General features: G+C 41.1%; 1 protein-coding gene across 2 annotated transcripts in view; it reads left to right on the top strand.

The window, feature by feature from the left end:
- zbtb34 (zinc finger and BTB domain containing 34) overlaps positions 1 to 19549 on the top strand; it is a 36147-nt gene extending 16598 nt beyond the window's left edge. For both annotated transcript variants that reach the window (XM_059993866.1, XM_059993865.1), the window contains one exon: positions 12051 to 19549. In XM_059993866.1, coding sequence (XP_059849849.1) covers positions 12076 to 13605 — 1530 coding nt within the window. In that variant the 5' untranslated portion in view covers positions 12051 to 12075 and the 3' untranslated portion in view covers positions 13606 to 19549. The remainder of the gene's footprint in view (positions 1 to 12050) is intronic.
- Positions 19550 to 26939: the final 7390 nt, after the last annotated feature.

Here is a 26939-nt window from a genome sequence, read left to right as displayed (position 1 = left end):
TTAGGAGAGAATTTGATCCAGTCTCTTTGTGTAGTGCTTGGTGCTACTTAAAATGACAATTTGACAGAAATAATGCTCCTAATTTCAGCATAATAAAGGAATCAATGAATTTGGGGGAGTGGGGGAATTATTATGAGGAGGTGGGGACAAATTTGCCAGTTGTACTGTTTCTTTAAATACAGGACATGGATGAATTGCTAGAAGGTACACGAGAATGATCTTGGAAATGAAAGGGTTAACATAGCATTTGAAGGCTTTGGGTCTGTACTCAGTGGAGTTTAGAATGAAGGGGATCGTTGAAACCTGTCAAATAATGAAAGTGGACGTGGAGAGGATGTTTCCTATAGTGGGTGAGTCTAAGACCAGAGGGCACAACTTCAATATAAGAATGCCCCTTTGGAACAGATGAGGAATTTCTGTGGTGAATCTGTGGAATTCATTGCCACTGACCCTGTGCTGGCCAAGTCATTGAGTATAGATAAAGTGGAGATTGATAGGTTCTTGATTGCTAAGGGCATCAAAGGTTTACGGGGAGAAGGCAGGAGAATGGGTTGAATGGGAAATTAAATTAGCCACAATGGAATGGTGGAGCAAATCGATGGGCCAAATGGCCTAATTCTGCTCCTATGTCTTGGGTGTAAAATAAAAATGATTATGATTACACATCCCAACAAAATAGATTGGGCAAGTATATTTTTGTACCTTTTTGAAATATGAGGCAGGGTGTGATTTATTTGTGTACTTTGTCGGCCAGGTAGTATATTGTGAAAATAGTACGCTGGAGCGGTGATGGGTCAGAGCAGTGCATGCTCACGTGACTGTAAAGATTACATTCATCTCATGCTACATTGCAGACATTACACGTGCTGGTGCATTTCTATTCCAGGTTTACAGGTCATAAAGCATAACGTTCAGTTGTAGCAGCTATTTGTGCTTGGGATTTGAGTGCAAGAGAGGGTTAGCTTCTAGTTTTAAAGGCCACAGATAAAGGGTACTCTCTTTACGATTGATACATTGCATTTACTTGCAGCCATTATGTAAAAATGACTACAATAGTGGCTTTGTATGTTAAAAGTGGAAAGTACCCCTTGGTTGCATGGAATGTCGAGCATGAATCGTAATATTCAGCCTGTTCTATTCTGCAGTTTTAAGGCTTACAGTCAAGATGGATGAATATTAAATCTAGTTTAATATTCAAACAAACCCGGAGCTACCATTTTATTACAAGTAGTGCAAATATCACGTTTTTATGCTAGGGAGTAGTTAGAATCGTAATCATTAGGCTAAAAGTCACCAATAGAACTTTTTAATATTCTTGTCTTCAAAATAAACCGGTCTGGTTGCAAAAATCAGAGTACACAATTACAGCAACATTAAACCTGTGTTGCATAGACAGCAGTTTGGCCCATCTTGTTAGGACTAACTCTGAAAGAGCTATCCCTGAAAAATCTATCACCTGTCCTAGGTTTTTCTCCATGATCTTGCATGATATCCAAAGTACATATTCTTTTAGGTAGAGAATTTTAAAACTTTATGCATTCAGTGGCCACTTTATTAGGTACAGGAGAGGAACCCGGTGTGGTCTTCTGCTGCTGTGGCCATCCACTTCAAGAATTTACATGTGTATTCGGAGATGTTTTTCTGCACACCGTTGTAGTGCATGATTATCTGATTAACCTTCCTGTCAGCTTCAAGTCAGTCAGGCTATTCTCCTCTGAGAAAACGTTTAAAAGACATTTTCATCCACAGATCTGCTGCTCACTTGGTGTTTTTTTTTGTTTTATGCACCATTCTTTGTAAACTCTATAGACTTTTGTGCTTGAATATCCCAAGAGATCAGCAGTTTCTGAAATACTCAAACCACCTCTGATACCAACAATCATTACACAGTCAAAGTCTCTTAGATCACATTACTTCCCTATTTTACTGTTTGGTCTGCATGCTTTTGTGCATTTGAGTTGCTGCCAAATGATTGGTTGATTAGATATTAGTATAAGCACACAGATGTACCTAATAAAGTGGCCACTGAGTGTTTATGGGATGTAGCTTATATGCTTTATTCTGCACTTTTTTCTCATGCTATCTCAAAGCACTGTAATGAATTGATCTCTTATGAGCAGTATGCAAGACAAGCTTTTCACTGTACCTTGGTACACGTGACAACAATAACCAATATTAAATTCTTTCCCCTATTATTTTTAAGTCTGTGGCCTTGCATGTTGTTGGATTTCCTTTCTGTTAAGTTTAGTCTCAAAGTATTGAAACATCCTGTGAAGCTTTGATTTAATAGTTTCATAACAGCATACACCTTAAATGGGAAAGCAGTTCTGATCAGTGCTTTGGGTGAGGCTATTTCAGAGCCTTGTGCTATGCGACAGAATTACTACTGAAGCAGCACACAAAATGTTGGAAGAATACAGTGGGTCAGGCATCAGATAACCAGCTTCAGTCCTTCTGGAGTCTTCAGCATTGTTCCTGATTTTTATTTTCCCCACGCTCTGACAGTTGTCATCATTATGTGCCCTGTTGCATGACATGGGGCAATCATGGTTTTCCCGCTATCCATGACCATGATTGTTCTTGGCAGATTTTTCTACAAAAATCTGTAGAAAATGTCTTATTTTGGGCAGTGTCTCTACAAGACTGTTGACCCCAGCCATTATCAATACTGTTCAGAGATTGTCTGCCTGGCGTCAGTGGTCGTATAACCAGGATTTGTGATGTGCACCGGCTGCTCGTATGACCATCCTTCACATTACCCTGATAAGGGGGGCGGTCTGGGGGGGCTATGCAGAGGGAAGGAGCACCTTACACTGCCTTTGGTAAAGATGCATTTACACCTCTGACGGTGTTCAGTGCAAAGCATCACTGCCAGCCATGCTTTAACAAGCTTAGGAGAATGGGAATGATCAGCTTCTCGAGATAAACTACAGATATTCAAGTAATGAAAGAGGCAGGACCCAATTAAATAATGACACCTTATCCGACTGGCTTGCATGGCTGGAATGCTAAATGTTTGAAGATTTTTGACCATCCTTTGAAATGAAGTTGAGCCAGATAACTGGAGTGTTGTCAGTGTAACACCTCTGTGCAAAACAAGGGATAAAGTGTATAATTATAGACTGGTTAGGTTTAACAAATACTTTAAGCGTTGGGGGGCCAAAATGTGAAACCAAATTGATAGCTTAGAAACACAAGCTAATGAAGGACAGCTGTCACAGATTTGTAAATAGAAGTTTCATTCTTCTTGTTTGAATGCTCTTTGCTGAAGTAACAAATTGCAGCCACAAATGAAGCAAACGTCTAAAGATCATTTGACCTGCTTGCTGGCAGAAAGAGCTGGCTTTTAAGGAAATTCTGGTGAAAGGAATTAAACTGAAGGGAGAGGTTAGTTAATGAATGCAGCAGCATGAGCAGTGATGTCTGTCTTGTTGATCAAGGTTAGTGTTACTTTAAATGGCTCCATTTTAATAATGAAGTATTTTTTGCAATGGGATGCTATCATTCTCAGACAGCCAAAAGCAGCTGGTATTTCAGAGGGTTGGCAAAGCGACTAGGAACTTGGGAACAACACACAAAATACTGGAGGAACTTAGCAGATCAAGCAGCATATATGGAAATAAATAGATAGTTGACGTTTCAGGTCATAACCCTTTTTCAGGACTGAGAAGGAAAGACGTAATGCCGAAGCTTGCAAACCAAATTAAATTCAATGCAGGGAAATGAGATGTAAAGTTTGGTGGAAGGATAAACATATTAAATCTTAAATGAGAGGGGGATTATGTGTCAAAATCTTTAAAAAGCATCAGAGCAAGATGAAGCTTTTTTAAAAAACGCCTTTTTATCAACAGTGAACAGAATGCAAAATCTGAGAGCAACACTGCATATAATTTGTAGTTAAAGCTCCAGTTTTAGTTCACCTACTTTATAAGGATGTCAAGCCCATAGAGATGGTACTTCAGTCTTTCATGAAAGGGAAACTAGGACGAGTTAGAAAAGCTGAAGATTGATAAAATTTTGATTTTAAAATGGGGTGGTGGGGGTGTATTTCCACTCAAAATGGGCAACATTCTTGTCTTTCTGATTTGATCAACTGAAATAGGATGAATTCTTTGCATGCTTTTAGAGAATGAGAAGCACAAGAGGAAGATGAATTTGCAATAGGTTTTAAAAAGGTAGTCTGCATGTATTTTAAAAGAAAATTAAGGAAGTCTTGGGAACGGACAGCAATTAGATTAAATGTAAAAATGTTCAGTGTAGTGTGAGCAACCTCTACTGAATGGTTTCACTTTGTGCTGTGAAATTTTAATCTGGAGGAACAACGCTGCCCTGCCTTTAAAGAGGGATTAGATTTATTTGGAGTTTATTGCTTTAAAAAAAGCCTCATGCTGAATGCCTTGATAAAACCCAGAAGTGACACCATTTCAGCAGTTTTCCCTTGAACATTAGAAGTTTTATTTTTAATAAGTTAAATATATTTTGGTATATGAGCCTAAACAATTTTAGTATCATGTTGCATCTATTTTCTTGAAAGTATGTACTTACTCCAAAAGGCAAAAGATGTTTTAGGAGCAGTTTCTTCCCCTCTGCTGTCAAATTTCTGAATGGTCAATGATCCCATGAATACTGCCTCACTATTTTTGCCTCTTTGCTCCTCTTGCTCAAGTTTTGTCAGCTTTCAATAATTAAGAATAATTAAGCCATTTTAAAAAGTTTTGTTTCAGTGATTTGTTTTGTGCATTTAGTTCCTCATATGATAAAACCAGAAAATAAAACATAAATGATAATTGCAGTAACCTCTGATCCAACAGTGTAGTAATTTTGTTGTTCTTATGTAAATAATTAGTTTCATTTCAACACAGTTCTAACATTTCCTGTACCTACAGTCGGGTGGGTGTGCACTAGCATTTGTTAGACAGTGCAGTCTCAGTAGTCAGTCTGATCTTGCCCAGGATTGCTGAGATTTGTAAACCATAGTATACAAATTTGTGTGCCAGAAGTATACAGCTATCTACCAAATTGCTTTGAGCATTTTAATTACTAAAAATGCTATTACAGACCGGGACATTCTGGAGTTCAGAATCCAATTCCGGCACTGTCTCTATGGAGTTTATACATTCTCCACATGAACTGTGTGCTTTTCTCCGAGTTTTCCTCCCACAGTCCAAAGCTGTGCAGATTAGTAGGTTTATTGGTCATTGTAAATTGTCCTGTGGTTAGGTTGGTATTAAATAGATGGGTTGCTGGGTGGTGCGACTCATTGGGCTAGAAGGGCCTGTTCTGCACTGTATTTTATAATAAAAATTAAGTAAAATTTAAAAAGCCCTAATCTACTCAGTCTTTCCCTGTAACTCAGGTTGAGTCCTGGTAAGGTTTTCACCAGTGGCCACTGGTTAACAAACAGCAAGACCAGCCTTGGTTAATTTTAATTTCCATCAACCTAATCCAAGTGAGCTGAGACTAATTATAGGAGACTTCTCCAATGCCCCAGCAAATATCAACTAACCCTATACAGCTGGGAATTGAGTGAGATCTTCCTGATCTCAGATTCAGATTTATTTATCACATATACATCAAAGCACTCAGTGAAATGCATTGTTAACACCAGCACAACCTAAGGATGCGCTGGAGCAGCCCGCGTGTTGCCACGCATTCCAGCAGCAACATAACCCCTTCACAATGCTCGACAGAGCAATGCATAATGCAGCATGCAGCAAAACGAGCTCCATTCCTCCCTCCCACGCACTCGCACAGTCCTAGGGACCCTGGCTTTCTCAGTGGTCGAGACTCATAGGCTTAAGGCTTCGGCTCAGCTTCTGGAATTCTGATTGAATTTTGGTTTTGATGTTCAGTTTTGACCCCAGGACTAGCGGACCGTGGGATCCCAAACTCCAGGCCTTGAACTTGAACCCCCCCCCCCCCCCGCTTGAATGGGTTGACTGACCTTGAGGGGTAGGGGCAAGGGGCACCTAGCTGAACTGGTAGGGCCATCAGCCCTTGTCCTCACTGGTCCTTGTCCACAGCACTTGCCAGCCTAACGAGGAATACTGAGTGAGGCTGTTCTGAGATCTAAGACCAGCTGTTTCCTCTTTTCGCACTATTTATTTATTGGTGTCTTATAGTAATTTTCATCTTGCACTGCTGCTGCAAAGCAGATTCCATAACCATATGTCATTAATAATAAACCTGATTCTGGCACATGCTGTGTGCTGTGTAGTGAATATGGATTTTGGTCCTGCTTATTTTCCTCTTTATCAAGTTGTAATCGCAAGGACCCTAGGAGAATGGGTCAGGGAAAGAGAATTGCTTACTCGGGAGGCCTGGTCAAGTTACAAAATAACGTGTACAATTATTAACTGTTCGCCATTTTAAAATGAAAAATGGACGTGTTTTTAAAGAAATAGTTTTGGGTTGGTTTAAACTATTCAGGAGGGAATCAATTGTATTAATATGTTTTCTTTCCCAATAAAATATGACAAAGTATTTCTGGTATGGAGTTCTGGAGTTTTTGGCACTATCATATACAAATAAACTGTTATTATTGCCCATGTTAGTTTAGTTTAGTATTTTTTTTTCTCTCAAAATATATTTTTTGCTTGTATTTTCACAATTTTTTCTTTTTCTTTTGACGATTATTCTTATTTTTTTCATATAATTATTATAGGCTTGATTGATAATGTATTATGTTTTTCTGTTGATATTTTAATAGGATATTGTTATCCTATTATTAATTCAATTTCAAGTCTTATGCATTTATAACCTATTCATTATTATGTTATGTTTTTTTATATATGAAATTCAATAAAAAGATTGAAAAAGAAAAGAAAGAAAAAGACAAAGTTTTATACTCTAAGATCAAAATCCATTTTAAATTCTGAACAAGAAATTCTGCAGATGTTGAAAACCTTGAGAGAAACGCAAGGTGCTGGAGGGGAATAAACAGTCGACTTTTCGGGCCAAGACTCTTCATTGGGACTCATGACTGTCCTGTCATGAAGGGTTTCAGCCCAAACAGTCAACTATTCATTCGGTCCCAGAGATGCAGTTGACTTGCTGAGCTCCTCCAGCAGTCCATTTTAAATTTTACACTTGGGAATGTTACCCTGAAAGAATACCTTCAAAAGTGCTATGCGGCCTTGATTCTTTGTTTCGGATTGATTAATCCACCACCAACCCAGCCAGCTGTGTGCAATTCGTTCCTTTTAAGATGACCAAAGGTATTTTACATCTTGGGAAGAGTCATAACACACACTCTCTCTCCCCCCCCCTCTCTCCCTCCCCCTCTCTCCCCCCCCCTCTCTCCCCCCCTCTCTCCCCCCCCCTCTCCCCCCCCTCTCCCCCCCTCTCCCCCCCCTCTCTCCCCCCCCTCTCTCCCCCCCTCTCTCCCCCCCTCTCTCCCCCCCCTCTCTCCCCCCCTCTCTCCCCCCCCTCTCTCCCCCCCTCTCTCCCCCCCTCTCTCCCCCCTCTCTCCCCCCCCTCTCTCCCCCCCCTCTCCCCCCCCTCTCTCCCCCCCCTCTCTCCCCCCCCTCTCTCCCCCCCCTCTCTCCCCCCCCTCTCTCCCCCCCCTCTCTCCCCCCCTCTCTCCCCCCCTCTCTCCCCCCCTCTCCCCCCCCTCTCCCCCCCCTCTCTCCCCCCCCTCTCTCCCCCCCCTCTCTCCCCCCCCTCTCTCCCCCCCCTCTCTCCCCCCCCTCTCTCCCCCCCCTCTCTCCCCCCCCTCTCTCCCCCCCCCTCTCTCCCCCCCCTCTCTCCCCCCCCTCTCTCCCCCCCCTCTCTCCCCCCCCCTCTCATGGTTTTAGTAAATACAAGTGTACCATCATAGCTAGGGTCCTTTTGCCTGGCCAGTGTTATTCTTAAAATCATTTTGATCAGCTTGACCTTTAGGCATTTGCCATGCTTTCTGTAGTTGACTACTGTTTTTAAAAAATGTATGCCACAACTTAATATTATTGTAAAAACAAACTCCAACTCAAAGGTCTGTACAATGTGTAAAAGCAGTCAGTTGGAAACCTTTTCTCATGAGCTCATTGCTTTTGCCCTGGGAATATATATGGCCAAATCTGAAATTATTGCACTTAATTTAGAAGAGCTACTTGCTTGGCAGTTTTAAATTGATTTGAGATTACTTGGTGCTATTTCAGTGAGGCTCTGGCTGATCAATTGCAGAATGTTTATTTGATATCTATCTCTATTCTGTAAACAAACACCTTACATGATATAACCTGTATCCTTTTTAATTCTTTTGAACCTTTCTAATAACTTAGAGCTGGAAAACGCAAAATATTTTCTTGCTATTGATCAATGTACAGGTTTAAAATAGTGCTGCCTTAGCAGTCAAGATATCCCTAAGGCACTGGCACCTTGTGTTAGATTTTAGGCATGCCGAATATGCTTCATGGTGTGACACTAATAGAAAACACGCTGTAGAGTTCATTTTGTGTCGAGCTTTATGATGCCATATGAATGCTTGGATGAAGGAATCATTCAGCTTCAGACATGTTGTTATATAGAGTGCAGGGGCTTAATAGCCACAAGCTGTGCAAATGGATGGCTGTCTTTGCCAACACTTCAGCCACTTTGAATAGAAAAAATACTAATGTGCCTGTGTTTATATTTCTTCCAACTGAAATTTGTTTCAACATGTTTTAGAAGCACAAGAAAGCAGCATCAATTGCAGGGTTGTAACATAATGAGGTAGCACAAAAAGAATATTCCTGAATTTAAAGCAGCTATAATTTGCATAATACTCTATGGCTAAGAAGTGTCAGTGACTTGTAGACTGTGCCAGACTTTCATTGTGATTCGTGGCACAGAAATGAATTTGCAGCTTTGCAAATATTCCCTCTTCTCCAAGATTGTTCATAAAGTGGTCTTTGCATTATATGTTGCATGGTTCTAAAGTGAACCTGTTTTTCTGGTAAGTGTAAATGGGCAGATCCTGCCATTGATAGTTACAGAGCTTCAGCATTCAGAGTTCTACATCCGCCCCCCCCCCCCCCCCCAAATCCCTGATAGCAATTGCTGCCTCGTGCATTCTTTCTGGGATCTGTAACTTCCAGCAGCTACTTACATTGAAGAATTCTACTAAATGGCAAATGAAGATCAACACAAATAACACTGAAGGGTCTTAGCCTGAAATGTCGACTGTTTATTCATTTCAATAGATGCTGCTTGACCTGTTTAGTTCCTCCAGCATTTTGTGTATGTTGCTCTGAATTTCCAACATCTGCAGAATCTCATGTTTAAAAATAAAGGGTATGTTTTGTATAAAGTAAAAGGGTAAAATAACCCCACTTTTTATTTGGGAATGCAGTGAGATGGGTCATTCAGGAGTTTAGTACTCTGTTCATTCATTCTCGGTCAGTACTGCCTGTTACCGCTGGTGTTTAGGGAGCAGTGAACATTCTCCATCTCTGGTGGTGTTCAGGGCTTCCTTCATCATGTCAGTAGTTCAGTTTGCACTACAGTCAGCCATGCAAGACCCGGCTGGAGACTCGGGAATACTGTCGCACACAAATGTAGAAGGATTCTTCATTGCTGTTTCTGTCAATACAGCACAGTAATTTAGCTTACACATATAGGAGCAGAATTAGGCCATTTGACCCATTGAGTCTGCTCTAATATTGGATCACAACTGATCTATTGTCCTTCTCAAACCCGTCCTCCTGCCTTCTCCCCATAACCATAACCTTTGATGCCCTTACCAATTCAGAACCTATTAACCTTTGCTTTAAATGGGACAAAAATGATCTAAATCAAGCTAGCCAAAGCAGGCAGTCCCAGAGGGAGCAGCCTCTGTTCAACCATTTTTAGATAAATATCCCAGAATTATGTGGAGCTGCTTGAAATCCCATTTGTGTAAGTGATGGACTCCATTGGCTTCCAGGTGGAGCCAACCAATCCTGGTGTAGGAGTGCTGGCCTACAGATTTGATTAGGGATCCCTGGTCCTTTTGTTAGATGGGCACAGGTAAGTTCACTAATTTTTGTTTACAGGTTTGAGTTATCTTGTCCCACGACCTCCCTGTCAGAGGTTTTCCCAAGGGCGAGGTTTCAGCAGTACATGTCCAAGGCCTCTTTGCCAATGAGACTTCTTTCTGGTTTCCCAGACTTTTACTGGGCGCAGGGTTTAATTTGTGTGATCCTCTACAGACACTGCAAATAGCAAGCCAGGATCACCGGTCAAATTCGTTTGGATTCAGTTGCAGTTGCAGTTCATAAACATGAGATTCTGCAGATGCTGGAAATCTTGAGTTGGAAGTAAATGTTATTACATTACATATATGTCACCATATACTACCTCAAGATTCATTTTGTTGCAGGTGTTTACAGGACAATAAAGAAATGCCCTAGAATTTAAGAAAAACTACATACCAAAGGCAGTGTGCTGAAGACAGATTGTGAAAATAATTTTTAAAACTAAATAAGTAACATTGAGTTGTAAAGTTCTTGAAAGTGAGTTTATAGGTTTAGTGTTGGGGTGAGAGAAGTTATCCACACTGGATTAAGGAGCCTGATGGTTGAAGGGTAATAACTGTGTGGGACCTAAGGCTGTCGTATGTCCTGCCCGATTGTAGTATTGAGAAGAGAGCATGGCCATCTTGGTTGGAGTCCTTGATGAATGCTGCTTTCTTGTGGCAACGCTCATTGTAAATGTGGCTGGGCTGTGCCTGTGATGAACTGGACTGTATCCACCACTTTCTCTCGCCTTTTCCATTCCTGGGAAACATACAGAATGCTGGAGGAATTCAGCAAGTCAGCTTGCATCTTTGGAGGGGAATAAACAACTTAGTTGATTTTTCTTTTGTTGTGTGTCTCAGTAAAGGCTGCAGTAGCACACATCTTGGAGCGGATTGTCCTCTACCCTACCTGCATATAGGCATTCTCGAAATTACTTACATACAGCCTCGCTATAAATCTATTTTCAAATTGGGCTATTAAGTGAAGACTCTAGCATTAGATATAACCTCTAACCATAAAGCATTGCAATTTTTGCAACTCAGAACTCAAAATTCAAAGTAAATTTATTATCAAAGTACATATATATATCATCTTGCACAACCTTGTGAATGACTTTCTTGCGGGCATACTGAACATAGTAAATCCAAGAAACCTAATAGTGTCAATGAAAGACCACACCCAACAGGATGGACAAACAGCCAATGTGCAAATAAAAAGGAACAAAAAAAAATAATAATAAATAAAAATCGAAAGCATGAGATGGAGACCTTGAAAGTGAGTCCATAGATTGTGGGAATAGTTCAGTGATGGTATTTATTATCAGGTGTATTTTGTGAGCTTCATGCAACTGAGGAATTTCATTGCACCCTGGTTTGTGTAAACCTGGTGTACCATTAACTAATCACAAGAGGTAATTTGGATTATTTTCTTGAAAGAGAATTGTTAGAACTCTGCTTCAGGTTGCTCTTTATTCTGCACCAGGATTGTTGTACTTTTAATTTTTTTCCTCTTGTTTTCCCCCCACTTAGATTCACTTCTTAATTAAATTTGATTTTAGACCCAGATATTCTGAGAGAAAGGTGGGGGGGGGCAGGGAGATGGGGACGGGGGAAGAGAGGGATCAAAATCAAGCTGTTGGTATAAACAGTAGTTTTTTTTTATGAAGACCATGATCTCTCTGGGGTTGGCTGTTGCTTGGGTGGTGGGAGTGCTGATTCTTTCTGCTAGAGTAAGGGGGGGAGGATCGATGCTGCTTGTGTGTGGGAGGGGCTTTGGGGTTCTTCTGCTTTTCTGTCATTCATTATTTAGGGTTCTGTTTTGAGGATGCCCGTAGATTAAGAATTTCAGGTTATATATAGTGTACATTCTCTGATATTAAATGGAACCATTGAACTATTAATGCGTTGTCATTTTTGAAATGGATCTTAGAAGGTTCAAATATCACATTTTTGCATGTAATTTTATTTTTATTATTAATAGATGGAAATTGCCACGTATAAAACTGTTGTCTCTTTACTACAAAGTAAATGACTGTAAAATCCTTATCTGTAGAGATTGATCCCATTGACTTGTTTCAATTTGTGATCCTTGCAGGTTCTTAATTTTGACCACAGAAGAAATGGATAACAGTGGATATATTCAGTTTGACGTGCCTGAGTACAGCAACTGTGTTCTGAGCCAACTTAACGAGCTACGCTTGCAAGGAAAGTTATGTGATATTATAGTTCACATCCAGGGTCAGCCGTTCAGAGCCCACAAGGCCGTCCTAGCTGCCAGCTCCCCTTATTTCCGAGATCATTCAGCACTGAGCACCATGAGTGGTTTATCAATATCAGTTATTAAAAATCCAGATGTATTCGAACAATTGCTTTCATTTTGTTACACTGGGAGACTCTCGTTGCACTTGAAAGACGTTGTTAGTTTTCTTACTGCTGCAAGCTTTCTGCAGATGCAGTGCATAATTGACAAATGCACTCAGATCTTGGAGAGTATTCACTCGAAATTCAGTATTGTGAGTATTGACTCTGTGGTGGTCAATACTGAAGATAATCAGGGAAATCGCAACGGGGTTAGAGATAGCAATAGCCGCTTCTTAAATCCGGTTGAAATCTCACCGCCGTACTATGGGCAAGTACGGCCGACGACAATTCCTAGCGAAACACGGATGGAAACTGTGCACAACCGAGGTTTTCAGAATCGGGCAATGGAGGAAAGGCACTCTGACCCCGGAAGCAGTGGCAGCATCTCAGAGCACGAAATCCAGATCGAGGGTGATCACGAGCAAGCAGAGCTCATCGTGCGGGAGACCAACCCGATCAGTGCCCAGATCACGGAGGTCAAGGTCAAAATGGAGAAGTCCGACCGGCCGAGTTGCTCAGACAGCTCGTCAGTGGGTGACGACGGTTACCATACGGAAATGGTAGATGGCGATCACGTCGACAGAATGGTGGCCGTGAACGTCAGCTCGTACGGGCCAGTGTTGCAGCAGGCTTTCTCACTGTCTCAGCCCGCATCCCAGTCAGCTGGTTTGTCGACCACCTATGGTTGTCTCACCAACTCGAGCCCCTCTAGATCTATGCTTAGTAATTTTAGGGGTCGAGGACGACTGAAACGAAACATACAGATCCAGAATGAAGGACAGAATGTGATTAGTCAGTCTTCTGATGGCGATGGTGGGCCAAACAGGCAAAGCTTTGAGAGTACTCCTCATGACCATGATGGAAGGGAGCACTGGTTCCCATACAATCAAAGGCTTATCTGCATCTATTGTGGAAAATCCTTCAATCAGAAAGGGAGTCTTGACCGACACATGCGGCTTCACATGGGAATCACCCCTTTCGTCTGCCGCTTTTGTGGAAAAAAATACACTCGCAAAGACCAACTCGAGTATCACATCCGAGGGCACACGGATGACAAGCCGTACCGCTGTGAGATCTGTGGTAAATGCTTCCCTTTCCAAGGCACTCTGAATCAGCATTTGAGGAAAAATCACCCGGGCGCATCCGAAATCAGAAGTCGGATTGAGTCGCCAGACCGGACTGATGCCCACACAGAACAGAAGGAAGGTGACGCACCTTCTCCCTCAGAGGATTCCCACATGGAGACTACGGTGCAGGAAGTTCTACCATTGTCTCATATTTCTGAATGAGCTGCTTGGGCATAACAAGGCCAAAAGCGCACAGAGCTAGAAATAATGCTAAAATATTAGTATTTTGGGGTTTATTTTGTAGAAGAGCTTTCACCATTTATATACTGGTTCTGAAATTTTCCCCCAGTCCACTTATTTTTTTTCTTGTATCGATTTTTCCCTGAAAATGATTTTGAATATTTAAAATCTATTTTACTGCCAGGTAAGAGGTACATTGTATAACATAAAAATAAATTGCCATGTTCAAAAGAAGGGTCAGGACAATTAGTTATGGTAAGAAGAAGGAATGCTTGTGAGTTGACACACATCACCATTATCACCGAAAGTCACTGTGACAAGTCTAAATACCTTTTGCACTTCACACAGCAGTGGAAAATTCTATTATATTCTATCGTTTGATTGGCTTCAGTAATGGGGGTTTAAATGTTTTATTTTGCCTGCCCTTTAGAGGTGTAGGAAAGGGTTTGAATTGAGCTGTTGATTGCTGGAACAGCTGACACCTATCAAAGATTAGGTTTTAAAATTCGGCTATGCTTTGGGTAATGAATTTAGCCTGTTTAATCATCAGCTTAATAAAGATGTTAATTAATGTGAGCCTGGTAGTGCCAGCCTCAGTTTCCTTACATGTTGAGCACCCTCTGCTGTTCAGTTTGTGTAGAGCGTTCACCCAAAAATACCTCGGAGTAATTCCTAAACGTGAGAAATTCTGCAGATGCTGGAAATCCAAAGCCTTTGGGTCAGATTCATACCTACACCTCTGGGTAATGGGGGTTTTATTCCAGTATGCAAAATCTTAATATCCTATTGTCTTTATTTAGTTTGCAGTTTTAATCTATATCTCTTTTCCTCTGCTGTGTGGAATAGTTTCAGTGCTTAAAGCATGCTGGAGTCATGGAACACTACAGTACAGAAGCAGACCCGTCTGCCTGTGCCGAACTATTAATCTACTTAGTTCCATCGACCTGTACCCAGACTATAGTCCTCCATACCCCTCCCATTCATTAATCTATTCAAATTTCTTGTAAATGTTGAAAATGAGCCTGCATTCACAGAGAGAACAGAAAAATTAAGTATTCTTCTGTTTGGAAATGATCATTTTGCTCATGAACACATTCAAGCTATATACAATTTATCAGACTGATTAACTTTTAATTTTTTTAAATATGAACTACTGATTATCTATTAGAATTATGCTCGTTCATGTCCAATACTCTTTAAAGATGCAAATGTACTCCTGACAGCCATAATTTATCTTTGGGTAAATGGTCATATTCTCATTCGCATGGAGGGCTTGGTGAAGACGCAGGACTGGTTTCCCTCTTTCGGATCCTGTCGAAAAGTAGGCACGAAAATTTACTAATCATGATGAAGTTAGCAACTTTACTCTTGATGGCTTGGCTGGGAAAGAATGCTTCCTTAATGTTCAAAGTTAGGAACAAGAATTTATAATGAAATTCAATTTAGGGAACTTAATGTTTACCTTGCAGAGTGGCATTTTGTTTAATTTGGCCATGTCAGCAGGCACTGTTCCAGTCAGTTCCACTAATTTCAATGCCACATTTGTGGGGGAGAATCAAATCAGTATTTATAATATCAGATGGGAAATGAATACCATGTACTTGTTAACCATGATTTTGTTTATACACAATTATAAATCATATACTTTAAGATGTATTAGTGCTGTATTGTAGAAAGAAAAAGTTTAAAGAAATTCAAGCAACTTTTATTTATTTAAAACTGACTTTTAACCAAAGCCTATATGCCCCTTTTACCCTCTGTGGTCTCTCTTTCAAAGACAAAGGCTAACCTTGCTGTAGTGTGGCTACTGAGCAGCGTACCGTAATAGCTGAAGCTCAAATGATCATACTCTGTTCTGTGTTAGCAGTGGCCTCAGTCTAGCACTTATAAATCTCTTCAGAAATAGTCTGTTGTGCAAAGATTAATTCTGAAAAGGCTTTGACCTTGGGTCACTGAAGGGCTTCTCTTACAGTGCAGTGGATTGAAATTCTTCATATATATGATACCTGCCATTTGCTGGAATGCTAGGGTAGCTTCTGTGATAAAATACCAGATACCACAGAACTCATTCGAGAAGTTTGAGAGCAAAACCAATCAGCCTTCAAAATGACTTAGTACTTACCTTCCACTTCATTATCATTGCAGATCATAAATTAATAAATTGCATTAAAAATTGAACCTCCTCTCTCCACAAAACCCCTTTATCCTCTTCCACCAAATAAAAACCTTTTTGGATGTATTTACTGTACTACATATGCTAACCTAATGAACTGTAACCTGAGATTATTTGATTACATATATTTCTAATGGCATCAATGCAATGTATACCTAAAAGTCTCTGCTGTATGTTCTTAAAGGAGAAAATAACTGCTTAGTTGTTTAATTTACTAATTTCAGCAGTCTTACAGGTGTCCTTTTTGTAAGAAAACTGCTTAATACTTCCAACATAAAAGATTTTCTGCCAACTTTAATGTTCATTGTGAGACTTCATAGGGAAGACTTTGGTGTATATACACACAGTGGCCACTTTATTAGTTACAGGAGTGGATTAGTTACAGGAGTGGAACCTAGTGTGGTCTTTTGCTGCTGTGGCTCATCCACTTCAAGATTCGACGTGTTGTGCTTTTAGAGGCGCTCTCCTGCACGCCACTGTTGTAAGGCGTGGTTATTTTAATAATTGCTGCCTTCCTGTCAGCTTAAACCAGTTTAGCCATTCTCCTCTGACATCTTTCATCAACAGGCTGTTTTTGCCCACAGAACTGCTCACTGGATATTTTTGTTTATTGCTCCATTCTCTATAAACTCTAGAGACTTGTGTGTGAAGCAGATCAGCAGTTTCTGAGATACTCAAACCACCCCATCTGGTACCAACAAACATTCCACAGTCAAAGTCACTTAGATCACATTTCTTCCCCATTCTTTTGTTTGGTCTGAACAACAACTGAACCTCTTGACCATGTCTGCATGCTTTTATGCATTGCGTTGCTGCCACATGATTGGCTGATTAGATACTTGCATTAATGAGCAGGTGTAGCTAATAAACTGGCCACTTGAGTTGGTTAGTGTTGGAAAGACTTCCCAATCCTGCTTTCATTCAAAATTTCTAGGGCTTATGGTTGGAGAATCTTCCATAAGAAGCATTTGCCAGTAGCTGCTTGGCTTTTTTTTATTCATCCAGAAGCAAACCCAATAAATCGATGAATTCAGGATTTATATGGAGCACGTAAGTGCCTGTTGCATGCAGGCCAGAAGTTTGAACTGAACAGAGAAACTTTTGACAGCCTTGATGTACAAAAACTGTAGTTGGTGTGCAATAATCTTTTGTTTCATTACATGAGTCAGGAGAATAGTAATCCAAAATCCTATCCACTCTCATCAACCATTATCTAAATGCTGTGATATTTTAGCAATTTTATAGCTAGCATTACTACTAAACTTGTAAAGACTAGCTGTTGCCTAGTTAAAGTCCAGCTGGTCTATTTGGTATTCAGGTGGCAGTCATACTGTGGTCATTGCAATTGCCGTCAATACACATTTAATGTGCAGATTTTTTTTGAGCTGTTTGAGTTTGAAGACACAAACTCTAAAGGGTCATAAGCAGGCAAGGCCAAACACAACTTTTTTTTTAGGGTTTTAACCCTTAAATGGTGCTGTTGGATCAGGTTAGAATTATTTATTGAACCAGCATTAACAATTTTATATATGATATTTGGATGAGTACTATTTCAAATTGTTTATAAATTCTTTATATGAACCCTGTAATATAATCGGTCTGGAATTTTTAGTCAACTCCAAAGTATTGAATGAAGTTGAAGTTTTCTGGAATGCATGTAATCTTTAAGGAAATCTATAGAATTTTAATCTTTATTCTAAAATCCAGTTAATCCATGATACATCTCATATAGCAGAATGAATTAACAACTGTTCAGATAGATCAAGAGCTAAACTGATTTTGTTTCTTCAGAGAAATGATTTCCAATGGGTAATCTAATCATGCTGTAATTGTGAGTTTCCAAACCACAAGTGACTGATAAATTCTATCCAATAAAATTTTCTATTCAGCTTAGTATTTTGTAAATGGCAGAAATTTAATGAGCCTAGCTTGATCTGTCATTAGGACTTCTCAATCTCAGAGCTACAATGCCAAATCCCTCTTGCACTTTGACTTCCCGGTCAGAAATGCTCACCGGCCTGAGCAAACACTGTACATGGCAGCATAGCAGTTGCAATATTGGACCCGAAATCCATGACTGGGTTAATGGCCCAGAAACACTTATTCAAATCCCTCTTCAGCCAATGGGGAATTTGAATCAGGTTAACTTGGAATTGAAAGCTGATATCGGTAAGGGTGGCCCTGAATATACAAAAACAGTCGTGACAACATATAGTATCTAGTCCACTAATAAACACGAGATTCTGCAGATGTAAATCCAGAGAAGGACACAAAATGCTGGAGGAACTCAGCAGGTCAGGCAACATTTGTGGAAATGAATAAACAGTACGACGTTTCATGCCGAGACCCTTCAGTAATTTATTTCCATAGATACTGGCTGACTTACTGAGTTCCTCCAGCATTTTGCATGTGTTGCCCTAGCTCCCTAAAGTCCTTTAAAGGAATGAAATCTGATGTTGTTGCCCTCTGGCTCATGAAGAGGCAGAAATATAGTTGAATCTTAATTGCCTGGTGAAATGGTTTAACAAGCCACTCAATTCAAGGGCAACTTGGGCAGTACCAAAATCCTGTGAATGAATAGAAGGAACAGATTGAGGCGGACACTTTTAAGCACTATCAGAGTTCCCTCTGATATCTGTACTTGTTCTCATTCAAAAGAGACATAAAAACAGTATTTTAAATGTCCACTGTTAGCAAGTTCTGGGCAGTAATGATTTCTGTGACAATGGAAAAAAAAGTGGATGAATATTTCATACATGCCTGCATCGCTTACGTAAACCAGGTTCAAAGACACAAGTGGATCGAATAGAATAACACACAAAGATAGATTGGTTAGCAGGTGCGGCTGCTGCTACTCATTTAAGTTGTGTGTGTGTGTGTGTGTGTGTGTGTGTGTGTGTGTGTGTGTGTGTGTGTGTATGCGCGCGTGTATATCTAATAGAAAAGCTTTTAACAGAGTCTGACTTGGACATCACACACCTTACACTGTTCTTTAAACACCCATACTGACTTGATTTTAGTGCAATACTCAGTCACAATAGACACATACAGTTTTAAATAAGCTATTTTCAAACCACACAGTGCATTTTTTTAAAAAAAACTTTATTATTTACTATGTATAATCTGTTTTATGCTATTACATCATAAACCAACCAAAAATGTATTCCATGGTTTTATCAATATGTCTCAAAGGCTTTGTTTTAATTTTCCTTTCCATTCGACAATGTGGAAGCTGCGGCAGAGCTTTTTTGAGAAAATATAAAATGAATATAAGGGAAATAATTTAACACCATCAGAGCAGGGTTTCAAACTGGCCCACACACACGGCTATTTATTGTCTGGGGCTCCTTAAGGAGCTGCAAAATGGCTGCTAGATGGCCACTTGGGAGGATTGTTAACATGCAGTTCATTTATTGAAACTGGAGATTTAGCAGGCCATTACCCACGAGGGCGTAAAGTAAATGAAGCTACTGAAGCTGATGCTCTGAAAGTTGATAAACTAGCCATTACGGATGTATTTTCTAGCATGAATGCAATCAATATTTATTCAAAAGTATATGTTTTTTCCTCATCCTATTAGCTGTGTCTGACTGTGATCAATTAATATTTCAATGCTGCTTAATTGTTTTCGATGTTAATCCTTTATTTCTGTACTTCCATTTTGTTGCTTGTAAACAGCTTTTGTATTGTTTGAAGAGTAATAAATAGGAAGTTACTGGTTTTGTTGTAAATAAATCTTTTGCTGTCATACAACTGCCAGCTGCTTGGTTTCAATTATAGATGGTCATGTGACAGATCAAATGTTGTATGTCCATGCTCAATTTTTGTTCCAGAAATTCACCATTACCTTCCCAAAGGATTTCAGCTGCACTGAAACTATCTGCCTGTTACTGCCACCTGTGGTTTAAAGATCGGATTCATTTGTTTCTCGTGTACATTGAAACATGCAGTGAAATGTGTTGCTTGCATTATCAGCCAACATGAGCTAAAAGATGGGCTGGGGAGTAGCTATGTATTCTGGTGCCATCGGGCCAGAATGCAGCTAATTTTTATGTAATTCCTAAAGATGTACTGGTAGGTTAGTTGGTAACTAAACTGCACCCAGCTGGTGGGTAACAAGAGAAACATCGTAGACTTGATGGGGATGAATCAATTACAGTGAAATAAGTGAGGGTGGATGTGGGAGGAATGGACCAATGGGTCAACTGCCAGGCTACTCAATGGACTGAACTTACACATTCACTAAGAGTGGCAGAGAGGATAGGGAGGGGAGAAATGGTTCGGACAAAGGAATTATCTCAGATTGGGCAAGTCACAATGTTCACAAAGCAATGTTAATACGGCAGCAAAAAAGCTAGAACAGCTGTTGTACAGCTTCACTGACTTAACACTCGACCCTGAATTCAATGACTGGCAGGTTGAGTAGATCTGAATCTGTCTTCTCTAAGGTTTAGATCAATGAACTGAATATAGATGCGATCTTTGTGGAATATGCCTGCATAGCTTTCCACTAGGTACTGCAGTTAATATCTACATCCTAAAGATGAGTCAACAGCTAAATTGGCAACTGGACATAGAACAATAGAGGCTCTTTGTCCCACAATGTGCTGACCCTCTAACCTACTCCAAGATCAATCTAACCCTTCTCTCCCACATAACCCTCTGTTTTTCTTTAATCTGTGCTACTTAACTGACCAATGCTTGACCCTGATGAGGCTCAAGTGGCAGATTGAGGGGTCAGTGAGGACAGATCAGAACTGTTGTTGGACCTAAGGAGATTGCTGGAAATACCCAGCAGATCAATTGGAGTCCATAATGGAAAAAAAGACTGAATTGATAATACATTGTGATGACCTTGCAGCAAAAGTTCAACAGCCTAAAGTTGTTGAAAAGGCCAGATGAGGTGCTGCTGCTCAGGTTTACATTGGGCCTCAAGGTGGAGATGGAATAATTGGTCTTTTTCAGGCTGGAAGGATGTAACTGGTAACGTCCTTTGACATTTGTCCTCAAGTTATTTATCTGTGTGGATGACTGATACCTCACACTTCTACAGCACCCTCTAAAATAGATGGTAGGTTATACTACAAGGATGAAAGTGGGTGATACACAGAATGGTGAATGCATGGAACACCCTCACCCCAGAAATTTTGTTTTTTGCCTCCCCATGGAGTGCCACACTTACCTAAGGTGCATTCTCAAGTAGAAATAGGGTGAACTTAAAGCATATTTTAATTAAAATTAGCTCAAAATTGTGTTAGCTGATTGCACACTTGCTCATGATTCGGCTTTTGATCTATTAATGGTAACGTATGTTGCAGTTGTCCACCATATCTGGTGATGAGGGGAAATCTGTGTGAGACAGTTTTTTAAAGTGGAAGAGCCATTACACTGGGATGGTTCCACTTGACCCCAGAAGTCTGGGCACAATGGTGGTGCAAGCAGTCGTCACAAACTGGGGTCCTCCTTCGTTGCAGTGGATGACCCTGATGTCTTCTGTGCCTCCTCATGCCCTTTGTTCTCTACGGAGCGTTGCAGTACCACCTTCCTGGCCGCTGGGTCTCAGCCACCCAATCCACTGGAGCTGACTTTGTATGATAAGGCAAGTATAAATACGGGGCCACAGGCTACCCTCACCTCTGATACCAGTGCATAGCTGCTGTTACATGCATACAGCTACTTGGAGCCACAAGTGAGAGCCAAGTGTAGGGTGGGAACCAAAGGTGAGTGAAGTGCCCCAGGGTGGAATGACAAGCACCTTCTCCAGAGGTGCTACCCTTCCCTGGGCACCCCGTAACAAATAAGATTCATAAGAATATAATTTGATTACAAATGTAATTCGGCACAACCTTGTGAGCTGAATGGCCTGTTCCTGTGCTGTACTGTTCTATGTTCCATAAGAAATAGAATCAGGTGTTATCCACCCAGCCTTCAAGCCTGCCTCACTATTCATCCTGATTGTGGTTTATACTTAAGTGCCATTTTCCTGCTTTTTCTCTTAATTGAAGTTCAGAAATACATTGGTTTTAGTTTTGAAGGCAATGCCTAAACTTCCATAGCTCACTGGGGCAGTGAATGTGAAAAGCTCTACCTCTGAGTGAAAATGTGTCTCCTCACCTCAGTCCCGAATGGCCCAGCCCTCATTATGAAACTGTGCCCCCTCATCTTATGCGACACACAAAATGTTGGAGGAGCTCAGCAGGTCAGGCAGCATGTACAATATGAATAGATAGTCAGCCTGAGTTAATAGATAATTCAGGCCAAGACCTTTCTTCAAGATTGAGAAGGGAGAGGGAAGATGCCAGAATAAAAAGGTTGTGGGTGGTGGGGGGGGGGGGGGGGAAGGAGACTAGCTGGAAGGTGATAGGTGAAGCCAGGTAGGTGGGAAAGGTAAGTAGGAATCTGATAGGAAAAGGGGAAGGAGGAGGGTCCTAAATTCAGGGTAATCTTGCTCCTTCCATCCAGTTGATGTATATTTCAACAAGCATCTCTTTCAGCTATAGAGAATACAGTATAAAATCTGCACAATCTCTCCTTCAGCTTCCATCCCTTGACTTCAGCCTTAATTTTTACTGCACTCCTGTAGTAAGCACAGTGGATTCAGATTAATTGGGACACATCTGGACCAGTACATTTTGGACCAATTAAACAGCTGCCCCATTTAGCCAGTTTCATAGGAATGGTTAAAAAGGTAGGTAGGCCTCCGTTAGTCTCGATAGACCATGGATTTGCGCCTTGGAAAGTTTCCAGGGCGCAAGCCTGGGCAAGGTTTTTTTTAATGGAAGACCGGTTGTTGCCCAAGCTGCAAGTCTCCCCTCTCCGCGGATGTTGTCTAAGGAAAGGGCATTAGATTGGCACCGGTGTCGTCGCAGAACAATGTGTGGTTAAGTGCCTTGCTCAAGGACACGCACACAGCCTCAGCCAAGGCTCAAACTAGCGACCTTCAGATCACTGGACGAATGCCTTAACCACTTGGCCACTTGCCTTAAAAAGGTATAAACTGTATTAGCTCCTAATAGTTATCAACAGATGAATTCATCCAGTGTACACAATGAATAAAATCAGTGCAGACACCTAGTGTAGATAATGGACAACTATTAATGATTACATCCTCCAAATCTTAATTTCCATTGCAACATTCAGGATAATTTATATATACCTTCAAATTCTTGCGAAGTAGTGAAATCGTTTGATTTTCACCTGCACCTGTTTCTGGCATCTCCAAAATGATTGAAACCACGAAGAGAAAAAACAGTTTTGCTAATTTCTCTCCAACTACCAGTGCCAAAAATCACGGCTTTCTGAACACAAATGTGCAAATGACATTATTTAAAAACTATTTGTTCAATGAATGTTGTAGCATTTAATGGCCTCACAGGTGACCACGACTAACACTAGTTAGAAACAGTTCAGCTAGCCTCCCGTCCAATTAAGTGGCATAGAGTCCCAAATAGACAAAGGGAATCCTGGTTATTTTCTTGATTAGTATTTGTTCTTTAAGAGTTGTCCCTAATAAGTGGCTGCTGTAATTAACTGATGTCCCAATTATACACTGCATCATGACTTGTTAGGAAAAGTCTCTTAATGTCACCACTGATTCATTGGATAAGGGGTTTGACTTTAGCAGACATGAATAATTACCTATATCTTGAGAGCCACCTCTCACTGCAGGCATATGTCATCAATAAAGTTCACCATTTCCTTCAATGTGCCAGCACACCCTTTGGTTGAGTCAGGAAAAAGATATTGAAAAGTCAGGTTCTCAGACTTGTACTCTACCCAGCCACAGTTGTCCCTGCCTACCCCTCCCCCTCCCTACCAAGCTTCCAAGAATTGGGCTATAAATGTCACCAACACTATTTCTAAGTTCACTGGAAGAAGAATTTGATAGCACAGTAACACAATGGTTAGGGTAACACCTTTGCAATGCCTGCGACCTGGGTTCAATTCACTCCACTGTCAGGTAGGGAGTTTGCACATTCTCCCCATGACTGCATGGGTTTCCTCATTCCAAAGACACAAGTCACACGGGTGTAATTGGGTGGCAAGGGCTCATTGGGCATGTTGCGATGTTGCATCTCTGAATAAAGTAAAATTAAAATAAAGAAGCAACCAAAGTCAAGATCATGTCCCAGGTCAACATTGTGGTCTTGGTCACCCTTGGTTCAATTCCACTGTGCAGTTCCATGCAAAACACAAAATAAACACTCCATTCTGAACTCTGTCATCGGAGAAGATTCCCAGGTGTGCAGAGAGGAAGGTTAAAGGGTGTGCTTGCTGCGGCTTTGAAGAGATCCAGGGGACGCAGAAGCTCTGTGTTAATGGGAGAAGGAGTGGCCCACCCAACAGGTTCTGTCTGCCACCCACCTCTCACCCCTTTGGTAATAGAGTCCACATTGGCATCATCAGTCTCCCCAGAACCCAAAGTTCATCTGCTATGTCCGGTGCTCCTGGTGCAACCTCGTCTCTGTCAGTGAGACCCAACACAGACTGGGGCAATATGTTGTTCAGCATCTTTGTTCTGTCTGTCTCAAAAAGCAGATCTCTTGGTGGCCACCTCTACTGTGGAGATGAGGCCACATCAGGTTGGAGGAGCAACAACTCATGTTCCATCTGGGCAGTCACCAATCTGAGTATGAGTATTGAGGTTTTTTTTACCTTCCAGTAAATTCTCCCCCTCCCCCTTCTCTCTCCCTCCATTCTCTATTCTGGTTCCCTTTTACCTCTACTGTTCTCTTCACCTGCCCATCTCCTCCCTCCGGAGGATTGGTCCATCCTGCTCTCCTATCAGGTTCCTCCTTCTTCAGCCCTTTCTTTAACCTTTCCACCTATCACCTGCCAGCTTGTACTTCTTCCCCTTCCCCGCCTTATTTTGGCCTCTTCCCCCTTTCTCCTACAACGGCATAAGACCACGAACTGGCAAAGTAACTAATAAAGTGGCCACTGAGTCAATCTGGGCAGAATCCATTTGATATGGTATTTTGCGATTACAAAGAATGGAGTAGTTAACGCTTAAATTGAACAAAGTTAGTTTATTGGGTGTGTTCCAGCCCCCTAATTGAGGTGTCCATTTCTGAAAGTGCCTCAATCTTCTCATCACGTTCAGAGTCTATTTGGCACCAACGGCAGCTGATCCAAGCCAACAGACGCAAAACGCTGCCGATAGTCTGCTACAGACCGACTGCGTTTCTGCTTTTTGTTTCCCCTAACATCTACAGCCTCTGCGTTTTGGGTTTTTTTCCAATATGTTCGGGAACAACAATCCCGGCAAACTAACAGCGGCCCTATGTGCACTAGTGAACTGAGAATATACAGTAAACCGCCTATGCAGTAGCTTGGAAGCGTCGCAGACTTCAGTTTTGCTGTGTTAGAGGAACTCAGCCAGTGTAATTCTGCCCTTGCAGAGAAAAACAGACCACAGCTACACTTATTGTAAATCAAATGTTATACCGGCCTTTATATTTTTAAATTGTGCAGTTTATGGTGGAAAGTGAATTGGCCAAATCTGATACTGGGTTCTGATCTGAAAAGTTGACAACTTCTTTTCCCCACACGGGTGCTTGGGTGGGGTGGGGGTGGGGTTGGAGATGCGTCTCTACCAAAGGAGGTGCAAGGTGCTCTTCCCTCCCAGGTCACCCTTGGGCAAGGTGTAGCACCTGCTTAGCCCCCCCAATCTGGGTCACGTGAAGCTGTGGGAACAAATGGTGGGTGGTGGTATAAACAGCAGGTGCATATCACAAGTGACCACCGACACCAGGCAGGCAATCCCTGAAGAGTATTGATACTGGCTGGTTTGGGGTAGGGGCGGGGGGGGGGGGGGGGGGTGCCATCCATCTTGTAAAGACATTTCTGTAGAAAAATTTGCCAAGAACAATCATGGTCACCATGATTGCCAAGTCAAACAACAGGACACATAGGGGTCATGATTTGTCTGCCTCTCTTTCTTTCTACATTTGTGCTGCTGCACTATTACTTAATCAGTTACTCAATTACATTCTTAATAATTAAGGGGTGGGCTGATGCTTTTGCTGCTGCTTGTGCGTGGGAGGGCTTTTGGGTTTGAACGTTTTTCTGTCATTCATTCTTTGGGGGTTTTCTCTGTTTCGTGACTCTATGTAGAGTAAGAATTTCAGGATGTATATAGTATACATTCTCTGATATGAAATGGGGCCATTGAAAACCATTATTCAATATAATACTCTGGCAAATTGAGTTTGAAGAGGCTGTACTGTATAATAAATCATCAATTCACTAAATTTAAATTATCCCACCATTGGGCCGGAGGTACAGTCAAGGCCAGTTTATTGTCATTTAACTATATAAATGTATGTAACGTATATAACCATATATGTATAGAAACAAGCCAATGTTGTTCTGAATCTGGGTGTAAAGCACAGTAAAACACATAATACACAAAACAATAATTTATGAAGATAAGGATAAAATCTACAGATGAATCGCACACGAATATAAAATAAAGTGCATTAATATTAAATATTGAGGGGTACGGAACAGATTAACCAGTGACACTTCGAATATGATGTGGCTGGGAGTTGAGGAACCTTAGATCCCACACCACCTGGTTCAGGACCAGTTATAGAAAGTCATAATGGTCACACGACACAGTGCATAATGAACGAACAACCTCACAGATGCTGCTCGCTTCGCTGAGCTCCTCCAGCAGATTATTGTGTCAGATTTCCACACCTGCAGCCTCTCGTGTCTCTGAGTATACTGGGTTTCAGAGAAACCATGTGCTGTGAAATTTGTTTGAGGAAGTATCTTCATCCACTATTGAGCTCAGATTGATCTTCCTGTTGGACATTTTGTAACCGGTGGGGCTCAGAGATCTGGTCATAGTTAAAAGTGTTAACTTTAAGTAAGAGAAAAGGGCCGATAATACATGCGATTGACAAGTGTGATTAATGGATAAGGTGGTTAGACAGCATTTAGCACTTTAACAGACAACACATAAAGGTATTGTTATGTTTCAAGTTTCAGTTTATTGTCATGGGCGGCTTATAAATGCCGTGAAAATTAGTTATTTTGCAGCAGGGCTGTACATTGCAGTTCATCAGAGAGAGTGGGAAGGTTCTGACCATAATAAAAACACAGAGGGCGGCAAAGTGGTGTAGCTGTTAGCTTA

This window comes from Hypanus sabinus, chromosome 18 (assembly GCF_030144855.1).
Source record: "Hypanus sabinus isolate sHypSab1 chromosome 18, sHypSab1.hap1, whole genome shotgun sequence".
In the NCBI taxonomy this organism is placed as follows: Eukaryota; Metazoa; Chordata; class Chondrichthyes; order Myliobatiformes; family Dasyatidae; genus Hypanus; species Hypanus sabinus.
This window is presented reverse-complemented; position numbering and strand designations above follow the sequence as displayed.